The 13,773-nt window shown below is 44.5% G+C and overlaps 1 protein-coding gene across 15 annotated transcripts in view; it reads right to left on the bottom strand.

Annotated features, from left to right (window-relative positions):
- Positions 1-13,773, bottom strand: part of SEC31A (SEC31 homolog A, COPII coat complex component) — a 998,112-nt gene that overhangs the window by 129,940 nt on the left and 854,399 nt on the right. For 5 of the 15 annotated variants that reach the window (XM_069626132.1, XM_069626124.1, XM_069626126.1 and 2 more), the window contains one exon: positions 11,881-12,216. The exons of 5 other annotated variants lie outside the window; for them this stretch is intronic. In XM_069626132.1, coding sequence (XP_069482233.1) covers positions 11,881-12,216 — 336 coding nt within the window. The remainder of the gene's footprint in view (positions 1-11,880; positions 12,217-13,773) is intronic. 5 more of the 15 variants (XM_069626133.1, XM_069626127.1, XM_069626130.1 and 2 more) reach the window with 2 other exon arrangements.

The following is a 13,773-nucleotide window of genomic DNA, read 5'->3' as shown; positions in this document are numbered from 1 at the left end:
AGTCCTCGGAATCTTTAGAGCAGCCTATCTCGGCTCAGGAAATAATCAACACTATTGCGTCCCTGAAAAGTGGTACTGCTCCAGGAGATGATGGTTTCTCGGTCCGATTCTATAAGACCTTTCGCTCCACGTTGGCCCCATTCTTGTCTAAGGTGTACAATGCGGCCCTGGAATCTGGGTCCCTCCCTAAATACCATGATGTCTGCCCTTATCGTGGTGCTTCCTAAGGAAGGGAAAGATCCCTCGCTTTGTCAGTATATATAGGCCCATCTCTCTTCTTAACGTAGATGTTAACATTTTAGCTAAACTGTTGGCAAATAGATTGTCTAAACTTCTCCCCTCACTAGTCCATGGTGATCAAGTAGGCTTTATCCCCGGGGCGCCAAGGCTCTGATAACGTAAGGAAAACCCTGGGCCTTCAGCATGAGGTGTCTAGGCGGGACTCTGAGGCTTATCTCCTTTCGTTGGATTCTGAAAAGGCCTTCGACCGTGTCGAATGGCCTTACATGGTGAAGGTCCTTCGTAAAATGGGCTTGGGTGACAATTTCTGTGGGTGGGTTGCGGCCTTGTACAATGGCCCCCTAGGTCAAGTACTGGTGAACTGCTGCACTTCGGCTGATTTTCCGCTCTCCAGAGGTACCCGTCAGGGGTGCCCTCTCTCCCCCCCTTTTGTATGCTCTGGCAATGGAGTCCTTTGCCATCCCAGTCAGAACTGATAGTGGTGTCTCTGGGGTGCAGTGTGGGGACTGCGAATTCAAACTATCCCTCTTCACGGATGATATCCTAGTATACCTGACCAGGCTGCACAAATCCCTCCCGCATTTGCTAGGCTTTATCCGCTTCTTTGGGGTGTTTTCGGGGCTTAGAATCAACGTATCCAAGTCATGTATAATGCCGATGGGCGGACTGGACCGTGAGATCAGTGGTAAATCAGAGGTGTATGGGATGAGAGTAGAGCGGGAGGCAATGAAATATCTTGGCACTAACATCCCTAGAGATCTAAACAAATCGTTTGAGCTAAATTATCCTCCTCTCTTGGTTGGGATCTTTAAGGATCTGACTAGGTGGGCTCCTCTCACTCTTGGTTTGGGCGCATGGTCTCAATTAAAATGAATGTGCTCGCCCGTCTCCTCTATCTTTTTACGTCCCTTCCTTGCATTGTCCCAGACTCTTTGATTCTCTACTATCCCATCTACTGCGTTTTGTCTGGAACGGTAAGAGTGCACGAGTGAAATATTCCACGCTGACCCTCCCAATGTCTCATGGTGGGTTCAGTCTCCCCGACTTTAAGCTGTACTATAAGGCAGTCCAGCTGCTGGTGATGCTAGAACATCTGAGGGACGACCTTAGGACGTATGTGGAAGATGTTCAGATCCATCCTTACAAAGTCAGGGATTTACTTTGGTCTCCTCCACGATACCTCCCAGAAGGGGTTAAATCACACCCAATCCTGTCTGTTCTGTGGGCGGCCTGGTAGCCCAGCAGAGACAATAAGCTCCTTTCTTCTTGGCCTTCTCCCCTCTCTTCTCCATGGGGCACCCCCACTCAATATAGGATCTAGGGGCTTTCGTGAAACCCAATCCTGGTCTGATCAGAGGGTGGAAAGGGCGGCGCAACTTTCATCTTGGTGAGTTCATCGAATTTGGCCAGTTGTCAGAGGTGTTGCGTGAGAAACCGCTTTCCATCTTCGATTACCTACGGCTTAAGGACATCCTTACCCAGGCTGGGTGGCGGGTTTCCCTGACCCGTCCTTTAACCCCCTTCGAACAAGTTTTTGTGGAGGCTAAGTCCAGAAAGGGATCGCTCTCCAAGATATACAACATGCTGGTTACAGCTAACTTAGAGGGTAGACAACCGTTCAAGAGTATCTGGGAGGAGAGATTGGGCATGATACTCGATCGCACATGGCAGGGAGTTTTCAGATCTATCTTTAGAGGGGGTTTTTAAACAGCTGCAATGGAGCATAATTTTAAGATTCTCCACTCTTGGCATCGTCCTCCCATCACCTTATCTAAGATGTTTGCCAGGGTATCCCATATGTGTCCCAGGGATTGGTCTCTCCGTGGTACTTGGTTCCATATGTGTTGGGATTGCCCGGTCATTCAGGTTTTCTGGGCGGAATTGCTTAATTGGATCAAGAGCATCTTGGGGATATGCCCTTCCCTTCACCCCCTGGAGATCCTCTTGGGTACCCCTTTGCCCGATAGCGAGTCTGACCCGTTCACTAGGGTGGTGAGTGCTATGTTACGGGTGGGGAGAATGGCCATGGCTCAAATTTGGAAAAGTCCCCATGCCCATTCTAAGGCGGAATGGCTCACTAAGTTATTGCCAATTTTTACGTATGAGAAACTGTCAGCCATAATCAATGATAACATGTCTTCTTTTTTACAGGAATGGACTATTGTTTTGTTAAATGCGGACTGTGATGCCTTCAAATTGTAAGCAGTTCAGATGTGGAGGGAAGTTAGTTTCTAGGGGAGTGTGGTTAGTTCGCTGGTAGTCCACTAGCCCTCACATGACCTACCGGGACCCTATGACATCGAGGTTGTGTGGAAAAGTCTCAATGTATACTGTGTCCTTCTATTCCTCGTGTACTCTCCGCTCTATTTAATTTAAACCAGGTCGTTTTTGGCGGGGGGGGTTGGGTGGGGTTGGGTTGGGGAGAGGGTGAGAGCGGATAGGTTATGCGGTCTCTTTGCTTGTGTTTTACTCTTGGCTATTGTCTGTTGTAGACTGTTGGAGGTTAATGTTTGATGAAATATTCCATAAAAACTAAGTGGAAAAAAAAACTACATAAGTGGGGCATCCCGCCTGGCCTATTGTCCATTATTAAACATCTGCACACAGACTCCAAAATTCAGGTTAGACTGAATGGAAATGGTATCCTTTCTGGCTTAATTCTGAGAGGTAGAGGAGTTAGGCAGGGATGCATTTTGGCTCCATGCCTATTGCAGACTTGAACATGGCATTAACTGTGTGCGCTGGCCGCTCCAAGGATTGGAGTCAACTTTTGAGCTGGCTAGCATATGCGGATGATGTAGTCCTCATGGATGCACTCCAATAGGCCTGCAACGCCTTATAAGGGGGTTCGAGAAATACACAGCGATTAATGATTTAATAATTAATCCTGCTAAAACAAACATTGTGCGTTTCTCTAATCCTGGACGGCGTATCCCTAACTTTAAATGGAGATTAAATGGCCTACGCATTCCAGTGAAGGCAGAGGTAAAATATTTGGGCCCGATTTGTATGCTAATCCTTCAGTTTTGAAGGAGACTATGCGCTTGGAACATGCAACAGATTAGCTAATCTGCGAGATGACAAAGCTTCTATTGAACTATTGTAAATTCTCTTTGGTGCACTTGATTTGTTTCTATAAGGGGAAGGTGATTCGTAAAATTCTTTACGGTCTGGACTAAAATGTTCATGCCTGGGAAGTTAACTGGGTGGAGGGAAGAGCCTGGAAGGTTTTAAATCTTCCACAGTCCCTTCATGTCCCCAGTATAAGATACAAACTGGGTCTGTGCACTCTAGAGGCACTTTTGGAACAGAAAATAGTTTATTTATATCGATCCATCTTGGTTCCGAAGGTGGGTTCTCTGTATGAAGGCGTGGCAGCAATCCATACTAAGCAGGGTAAGTAGCCTCAACTGATGAGATTGAAGGAGGTAGATATGAATTGACTGGCACGTTTGGATAGAACGCCAAAAGATTTGGTGGGGAACCCCGATGGCATTAAAAAAAATGATTCTGAACTTAGATTGGATCCAAACAATTGACTGTTCGAAATTTTAAGCTTGCGAAACCACTCTTGATAAACCTAGGGGCTCACTCCCGGGATAACTGACTAAATTCCCGGCTCCTGGGGAGAGGTCTGACTTTTAGGTTTTCTTTAATCCTAAATGAGTGAAGCCTTTTCCACTCATTCATTCTTATGGGGTCTGTCTTTTGGAACTCTTTCCTTTGTATTGTACCATCCTAGAGAGTCTATTTTTCCTCCATACCGCTTAAAGGCACCTGTATTTTACTATTGCAGCCCACAGGTCCTTACGTGTTGCTGTGGACCCTTAGGTCCTCCTTTGAGATTCTTTTATATATCCAAGAGTAACTACAGTCCTTAAGGAAAGAGATATTTAGCATCTCTCCTAAAACGTTATAGTCGGAGATTATCACAAACCACCTTCTGTGGAGTGTCAAAGGGATACTTAGTATCACCCTTCTCTCTGCTACTGTGACTTTTGTCACAGACAATCACCTAGATATGGCTGGTGGCAGTGGACATGTCCTACAAACTATTGTGTGATTTTTCTACCGCAGGCTATGTCCATAGCCTTGGTGGTGCACAATAGGGGCACCCGAGTACTAACTCGGGGGCTCCCTTCTTTTTTTGCCATTACTAGCGTGGGTGTTCTATGTCAGCCCTTCTTCTAACATTCTAGGAGGGGGAGGCCAGTGTGTATGTTTTGCCTTTGGCGGGAACCCGTGGGTGTACCCGTCTAGGCTCCAGAGTGTCTGGGGAGGCAGGAAGTGAGGGTGGAGTTTTCCACCCCCCTGTTCTTTGTATGCCAGACTGCTTGAATAGGACCAGCTCCCACTGGGGGTCTGGCTGTCCTGATGGACAGCCAAACCACCCTTTCTGTAAATTGCTGAGAGAGATTGCAGAGGAGTGTGTGCTGGAACTGTATAAAAGGTGAGGCTTCTGGAGTGTAAAGTAAGTCGACCACTGCAAGTTGAAGTAACCGAAGAAGACGACGACCAGAGACACCTTACAGGCCCTTTGCAACACCTTGAAGCGACCACTGCTGCCTTGAGCCTGTTTTCTGTGCGACAGAGGAACCCCTAAGAGGACGACTCCTTCCCTTCTACTGGTGGGAACAACCAGTCCCCAAGACAAACTTTGTTTTGAGCCATCTCCCGAGTTCCTGTGAGTTTCCAAAGCCGAGAAACCCCAATACCAGGAGACCTGCAGCCCATTCCGAGTCCATCGTTGTAGAGAGGCGGAACTCATCCAAATCTTCGCTGAGCTCTCAAGGACACACTAGAGATCCGATCCAACTCGCCCCGACACCCTCAACAGAGTGTGGGACTGTGAGACGTGAAGAAGATTAACCGGGTGAATCGTGTCCTTTGTTGGTGCTACAGAAAAAGAGCCAAATCCACAGAGATCCTCCCTCGAGACTGTTGAGCTTAGGGCCCTTTAGTAACACGCATGTGTCCAAATAACCAAACCAACTCAGGAAGATGGCAAAGTGCTGTTTTATTAACAATTCTCTAAAACAGGGAGTTACAATGAACATCAACCAACTTTCTCTCAATGATCTTTTCACAAAAACAAGATTACATACTAAAAATACATCAGAGGTGACGTCATACTACGTGGCAAATAATAAAAAACCTACTAGGGATTGTGATAGACTTAAGGGGAACATCTAAGTATACATTACACAGGACCTAGGATTGTAATTGGCTGCCCACTGTCAGGTGGATAATATATGCCTGCCTCTAAAACATGTCATCTTCAAAACCATTAAGTACACAGTTCAATTGGTCGTCAATCTATCAGGTCCTTCGTTATACGGTCCTCTACAATTGGTTGGCACGCTTGTACCATGTCTGGAACATTGGGTTCACTTGGCAGCATGTAAGCCCAGACCCAGGTGCAAGGAGGTGGGCCTGACTATGCCCCCACTCAATTAGCCCAACATCTTTCATCTAAGCCTTCTGCCATGAAGATTGTCTTTGAACTTGGCATTGCAAAGTATCCCTGTCTCTGGGAATACATGGGAGTGCGGGCACTCACTATCGTTGTTCTAGGACTCCAGGTTTGACTCCATTTTCATCCTTGGCTCACATGACAGGAGACCACGATTTGGTCCATTTTGCAGGTTTTAAATGTCTTTAAATTAATCAAACTTGGCACTCTTGGTGTTCTTTCTTTGTACCTTAACAAGAGATGATTCATCCTACTCACGTCAATCCTTTCAAGAATAGATAGCAGACCTTGGCTGTTTCAGTCTTGACCCCAAGCCAGATAACCTCGCCATGCAGCTCCACGATTTCAGCTTATTCTTGCTGCGACAATTCTCCCTTCCATCCTTCATGGGTTCTGGCTTACTAAAATTCATGGTACTGATGTCCAGCTTGTATACAATGGAGTTTCCGCCTGCATTCTATTCACTACATATAGCCAGCTTCTGTGATGACTTAGTCTACTTGCTTTTCAGCATCTATACAATTATTGAATGGTTGATTCTCTGCAGTGCTTCGTGTACATCTTTTCGTATTTAAAAGTTCACTCGATTCTTTACCTCGTCATTAGTTTCTGTAAGATCCATACATCATCTTCAGCCTACATTCTGAGAAGTCGTCCATATTCTCTCATGATAGCACAGACCTCGTTCTTTTCTCTTTTTCATATTCCTTCAGGGAGCTCCTCCCTCAGATTGTCATCTCTTTGGGGATACATTTGATAAGGTTGTCTCAATGGGTATCTTCTCTCGAATATAGGCTGCGGTATTGGCACAACTGCTGTTGTCCAACAAGGCACAATCTCAGACTTCCAACATATAGGAGGTAGGGGGTGGGATTTCCTGCAGAGGCATGCAATTGCTCCTCTACACTGCTGCTGAGAGATCCCGTCCCTTGTCCTGCCTTTCGTCATCAGACCAAGGAATCTGGAGGTCGGGTCCAGCACAGCCACATCGAAGAGAATCCAGCCACATCGTCTTCAATTCTAAGGTACTGTGGGGAAAAATGTATCGCTAACCTTGATCCGAGAAGTCGCTCCAGAGCGTTGGAGTGCACCCAGAGGTGTCCAGGGTCCCCCCCACCACCTTACCTCAGACCTGAGTGTCCTCTCATCGAGTCCTTAAAGGGTCTCCACCATTAGTTAACTTGCTGCTTACTTAAAAACTAGAGATTTAAAGAAATCCACAGGAACTCTCCGTATTGTGCTGCTTGTCAAGACTTTGAGCCCTCTCCAAACTCCATTTAGCTAACGTTGCATTTTTGGACTCAAAAGACTTGCTGTGCGAAGAAACCATCTCTAGACCCTTGAACCGTGCTACGGTTATACTAACCATTTTCCTTCCCTAAAGTCACTTGCTTATATGTGTATGCAGAGTAAATGCCTTACTGTATGTGATGCTGGAAATGACATGTGAGGAGAGGGCCTCCAGTCCTTGTCCTACCACTTCTCTGTGTGAGATTTCCTCATGGTTTCTGCCACAGAGGTCCAACCTGGACCTCTGGCAGTACAGTTCTTCATTTGATCTTTTGGTGAACACAACCCATGGGATACCCTTATGGCACCCATGGGTGGGTAGGGGGGGGGGGACACCCATAACCCTTATGTGCATTTTGGGCGCCTGTGTGTTGCTCACAGAGCAGGGTGTGGGCTGGTGGCAGCTACATGCTGACTTGGCAGTGGCTCGGAGTGTCCTCATTTTTGGGATACCCAGGCTCTGCCATATTAACCAATGGATTGCTACACAAAGGCAAGATGGCCACTGTGGCCTCTTGGTTTCGAATGCCTTTTACCTTTTTTCCCAAAGTCATGGGAAGCCCTGACACTGTCCCTTCCTCTTGAATGGCTGTTGGGTGGAAACACGACATATTTCTCTGTTGTTCCCTTTCCACCTGACTGGCTGTTGGGTGGAAATATATCATTTATGGCTCTGGGGCTGCCTCCTGTGAGACTGACTGGAGCCTTCCCAGGGGCGCTGTGTGTCCTGGGTACACCCTAGGGGTGGGACCTGTAGGAATGGAGTTGGGAGTCAAATCAAATTCTATGTTGCGGTTGTCTGGTTTCTGTGCGTGCGACACAATGAATGAGGCAGCCCTGACTGAAACTGATATAAATGCAGTGTTTAGTGTGCTCAAAGGCTAGGTACTTTCCCCTGCATGCCTGGGAGCCTGAATGGCTGCCCGCCTGCATGAATGCCCTTCTGCGTGATTGGCTGACTAAGCCTGGCTCAGCCAGAGTGAATGGGGAACATGTGTATATCTGGGGACCTCTCACTTACCAAATGGTTCAGAAGTCGAAGCTGAAGCAAGAAGAAGCTGTTCCTTGAAGCCCAGCTGGACAAGTCTTGTGCTGCATTTCTTCACTGTAATCTGAAAGCTGTCGTGCCTCGCAAGGACTGATCCAGCGAGGACCTGCTAAGGAGACCTCTCCCAAGCTACAAGGAACCATTGTGCAAAACTGCTGCTCTTCATCGAAATATCCTAGAAGCCAATCTTGTGTGACTGCCATCCGGAGAAGGGGTCATCAAAGTCCAGAAGGAGCGAGAGAAGTCCACTGGTGTCCGGAGGATCGTTTTGTGACAGCTGGAAGCCATTGCTGCCTACCGTGAACAAGAGAGGCACCCTATCATAGTGCTGCTGGACACCCAGAGCTGCGAAAGTTCCAAACTGCCCAAGAACATTTCAAATGACATCCCTGCCATCATCCCTGACCACTTTTTCCCCCCAGGAGAGAGTCCAGAGTCGCTGGAAGCAGAGAAGGTTCCGTTGGTGGGTTTCCCATCACCAGAAGCTAACAAAGACGTTCCAAGGGGCCACACTTAGTGAGGGTCCGAGGTCCACTTCAGTGGTCGAGTCCAGGTTGCCAACAGCCATCCAAAAGGTCTGTGTTGCGGCTGCAGCACTGAAGAACCGAAAGTCGGAAACCTGCGATATTCCGACCTATGCACCCATCATCGCCAGAAGTCATTGAAGGGTCCCCAGGGGACTTACTTTCATCTGCCAAGCCTTTAAGGAGCTCACAGCAAGTTTAATCTTCCCAGGACTTCTACAGTCCGACAAATCGTCGACCAAAAGGAGAGCACCGCGAAGAGACAAACTGCTGCACTTCAGAAAGACTTTGGTTCCTTTTTATTCTTGGTCTCAGCATCCCAGTGCCTCCTTCTTCCAAAGGGGGTCCATCCTCGGAGGGAATTGTCGAGTAAAGCTGAGAAACTCTGCCAATTCGCCTGCCAAGGCACCAAAGGTACCGTGACGAGGAACAGTATCTTCTAGCCTCAGGAGTCGTCCAGGGGTCCCAGATTTGTCTTGGATCCTGTTCTCCAGTGGCCTCAGGTACTTTGGGGTGGTAGAACCTTTTAAAAGAAAGCACAAGTTAATGAACAATATTGGACTGGGCTGTAAAAGACAACATAAGTTTACCCCCTAACCTTTCCCTTACAGGTTGCCCAGGTGGAGGGATCGTCACTCAATTACTTGTCTAGTCTAAAGAAAGCATTCTACCACTGTTCATTACTAACATGCCTTTCCTCCCTATTCTATGCTGTTATACCCAATTTAAGAATCCACCTGCCTATTTAAAACCGCCTGCAGTTAGTGCATATACTACTGGATTTAAGTCATGTGTGGCACCAGATAGAATGTATATATTTATCATTATTTGAATCAGTATTCCAAGTACAAAGTGTTATTTATATATGTATATTTGGTAGAAGTAGCAAACTTAATTTATATAAAGAAGAGGTGTTATCACCTAACATAGTGCGTGGACATTCCTTTGGGGACACAAATGCACTAAAGAACTTGCCTGCATCACCTCCTGAAAGTTAAAGCTTAAGCCTGGCTGATCGTCCATTGCTACAAAATTGAGAGCCTTGCTGGGGTGTTCTGTGCTTTTACCCTATCATATAGTGGGCAGAAGTACAGATACCCCCTCCAGCCTTTACACCGTATTTCGGCTAAGAATCACAAGGACGTGTAGTTACCGATAATATGATAGCATTGTCTTTTCACTTTCTAAAGTTGCAACAAATGCAACCGCGAATAATCACAAACTAAGAAGTGCCCCTTGAAGTGTATTCTAAAGTATTCCAAAGTGTTCTTGTGTAAACGTATGAGGGGATTCTTGTATAAATATATAATTTTATATGAACTATATGTGTAAGAATTTCTTCGAAGCGTATGTTTAAATGGGTTCAGTGTACTTACCTACAGCTCACACTTTCCTCTTAACATAAGCCTGACTTTTCTGTTACTATACCAAGGTTCCAACAGTAGTACAGACCGATAATAAGGTTTGGGGATCTACAAACCACTGGGATAGTTTACTAAAGTCTTACTTCCAGGTGGGACTCTAGGAGAACTCCCCTAACAAACACAATGCATGGAGGTGCTACCAAATGCGAGGAGAGAGTTCAAAGAGGGTGTTGTAATGGAGATGAAGTTTGCAATGAGTGCAGATTAATTTTCAATCCCACCTATTGGAACAAGAACATACTACCATGCATTCACAAGTTATTGATTAGTAACGATGTAGAAAGATTTTTAAAGTGATGGGTAGAGCATTACTGTCTAGCATGTCTGGTATCCCACCTATTGGAACAAGAACATACTACCATGCATTCACAAGTTATTGATTAGTAACGATGTAGAAAGATTTTTAAAGTGATGGGTAGAGCATTACTGTCTAGCATGTCTGGTAAACACTAACCTTGGTATAAATTGCTGGTTCGGCTTCACGGTATATTATTAAGCTTCAAAACCACATTAAATACTCTAGCTCATTCTGGTCAGTACAGTCATTCTTAAACATATAGGTTAAAAAAAGAAATAAAAAATGTTGCCCCAGGAAACATGCAGCACACAGTGTTTCTAAAACATTTTTGTATTTTGTAGGGATATTCATGAATTAAAGAAAGCATTTGCACTCATTACATAAGTGACATTAAAGATATGTCACCCAAAGAATTTAAAACTGAAGAACGGAAAATGTGTTGCTAGATACTGGACCTCAATTAACTGATTGTGAACTCCAAAGACTAGCCAAAACCCTTTACATATTAAGGCTAAAAAAAGAACTTCAAATTACGGAAAAGCTTTGATCGCAAAAGAGAAATGAGGGATTATTTTATTTAACTCGATTCCAAAACTGATTTGAATCCACTATGTGGGCCCATTAAAGATTATTGTAGGGTCGTTTTATGTTAAAAGGTCAATGTTGGTTTCAAGTGTAGCTCGGAGTCTCGTGGAAATCATAGCTTTACAAAGAAAATTGAACATTTATATAGTAAAACAAAACAAAAAAGGGATTTGCAGGAGTGTCTTCAGGCTGGTGTTGGGCTCAAGAGAAAAACGAAAATACAAAGGAAGTCTATCAGTTTTTAAGAGTAAGTAGATGGACGCCCAATATATGAATTTACATTGGTAGCCACAGCATTACACGCTTCTAGCCAGTAATTACAATACATCAGACTATTTCCATTTATTCCTAGCATTAGGGAGGTTCTGAGAGGACAGTGTGAAGAGAAGACTTACCCACAACTCAAGTCAGCAGCCTGATACTGTTGCATGCAGGCAGTGCTACCATAGGCAACATCAGCCACGCCACAGGACATGAAGCCTGGGTGTCAAATATGCCCACTATGAGGATGTGTTTACCATCTACTACAGTGCAAAATATGATCTTGGGATCCAGAATGCAACATGTGGGCCAGGGAATAGTATTTGTTTTGATAAAGTTCAGATTAAAGATAAAATTAAAGCCAACTGTAAAAAAATCACTCTAATAAAAGTAAAAACACAGAAGAAATGTAACAAATCTCAAATGCCACAAAATGTTCGAGGCCATAGGATTGCTGAAAGAAACGCTATCAATGGATGGTCAAATACAGAGCATGAGTCTGGTCGAACTTGCTCTGTTTTTATGATTGTAATTAGTGTAAGTAATAAGGGGTTCAGATACGCAAGATCCGACATTTAAGGCACTTCTATGACAAAATTAAGTAAAGCTTTTGTTTCTTTTTGAAATGTTTTAGAAACACTGCAGGCCAAGCCTGTAAGAGTTAAACATTCACTTCACGAAAAAGGCAAATTAGTAAGCAAAAGAAAGTCCCTCCCCACCACATTCCAAGCGCAGACCTGTTCTCTGGGATGCAGGCAACTCACTGGCAGCAGGCTGAGTACCTGTTGGTCCAGGAGGCATTGGATAAGGTGCAGAAGATGCTGGAGCTCCTGGTCCGCCATGCTGGAAGGATGCTCCAGTCGGAGGGGGAAGAGAAGATACAGGATTCATGCTGGTTGGCGAAGTCTGTGGCTGTCCTTGGTACATGTGAGAAGTCATAGAATAAGTACTAGGAGAAGGCATGTAAGGTGTGTTAGAGTAAGAGTTTGAGGCAGGTGGAGCACTAGGCTGCTGCGGCTGATAAAGAGCTGCCCCGCCTGTTCCAAAAGAGTGGGGCTGCGTTGGCTGATAAGCTATACAAGGGGAAAAACGAGAGTTAGAATTAGTAAACTACATTCTGATTAGCACTATAACTAAAATGAGAAAAAAACTTTGTTTTTTATCTTTGCACTAAATAAACTAGCAAATAAGTTACAAAGAACAAAGAAAAACCAACATATCGGCTTTGTTCTGTTTTTGGGCATGCAAAGAATTGTAATACATTGAACGGTTATGTTTTTCAGAAAACAGGCATATCTTCTGAACAGTTACTTTGCCTGACTAGTGCAAGAACAGTTATTCTGGTTTCTTCTGCGAATGTTCTGTTCTATTCATCAAACACCCCTGACACCTAGAGCTATTTGAAGAAGAAAATAGCACTTCCATGTAAAACGTCCCAGATTCACATTAGATTCACATTCTTTGCATCATCCTGCCATTCCATCTTTGGATCCAGAGTTCCAAAGTAGTTTACCAGTAGTTTTGGAAAAAATAAAAACAACATGTTAGGTTTTTAATCCAGGCTTTTTTTTTATTAGACCCCCTTGTATTTCATTGACCAGAACTTTAAAATTCCTCTTTATTATGGTTAACAGAGTTTTTGCTGAGCCATCATGTGATATCAGCACAGCCTCCTCCCACCTTTCACCATGTGGTACGGTTTAGGGGTTACATGTAAACCTGGACAGTTGGTAAGCTACAGAACTACTGTAATTATATTTTATAGAGTGAATCTGTTACAGATACATATGCTTTACATGCAGCTTCAAGTAGTATTCTTTCAGAGAAGTCGGTTAAAGTTTGATGTTACCTTGACCGCATCTATTCTAGCTGCCAGAGCCAAGCCAATGCTATTTTGTAGATGTATTCACTGAATACCCTGTTGCTGCTTTACAGATCATTAGTAGGCAGGTTTATGCAGCCTGTGAGCTGAAACTGCCTTAACATACGCGAAGATAAGCTTGGGTGAACCCAGACTCTGTTCCTGCTAAATGACAGCAGAACCTAAAGCACTCCTCAATCTACATATCAGGACAAGGCATAAAATAAGCAGTGTTGCATGCCAATTTGCTATGCAATTCTGTAGGTTTGCTAATTAAATTGCCACTTGTGTAGCAAACCTAGCTATTTAAGTTACCCTGTCCAATGAAAGCACAGATCGCCCTGCATTCCTCGCTTGCCTTCAGGGCTCCCTCCACCCTCTTCTCTGTTCACTGCAAGGTCAAAAGGGCTAATGGAGAGAGAGTGCAGCAGTCTCCTCCACCCTTATGCGCCAAAGGCCTGTGTGAGAATGCAAGCAAGAATTTGTTTTTCTTTTTCAAATAATTGCAAACCAGAAGTAATCAGGGTAATACCTTTTATTCAGCTAACGGTATCCTGTCTGCCAAAGACAAGTGTGTGTTAACTTTATTTTTAAAATGCAGTCATTCCATTCCAAAAAATGTAATTGGTTATATCATGCATAATTACAGTATTGCTACTGTAAAAATGCATTGTCTCCCTATTTTACAGTAAAGTCAAGCTTAGTGTATCTAAATATCAGTGTCAACTAGATTTCATTTTGTTGGAGAAGATATATCATATTGACAAGT

Source organism: Ambystoma mexicanum, chromosome 6p (genome assembly GCF_040938575.1).
Source record: "Ambystoma mexicanum isolate Mex_15411 chromosome 6p, UKY_AmexF1_1, whole genome shotgun sequence".
Classification (NCBI taxonomy): Eukaryota; Metazoa; Chordata; class Amphibia; order Caudata; family Ambystomatidae; genus Ambystoma; species Ambystoma mexicanum.
The sequence above is the reverse complement of the archived record's forward strand: the minus strand, read 5'-3'. Positions and strand labels throughout refer to the sequence as shown.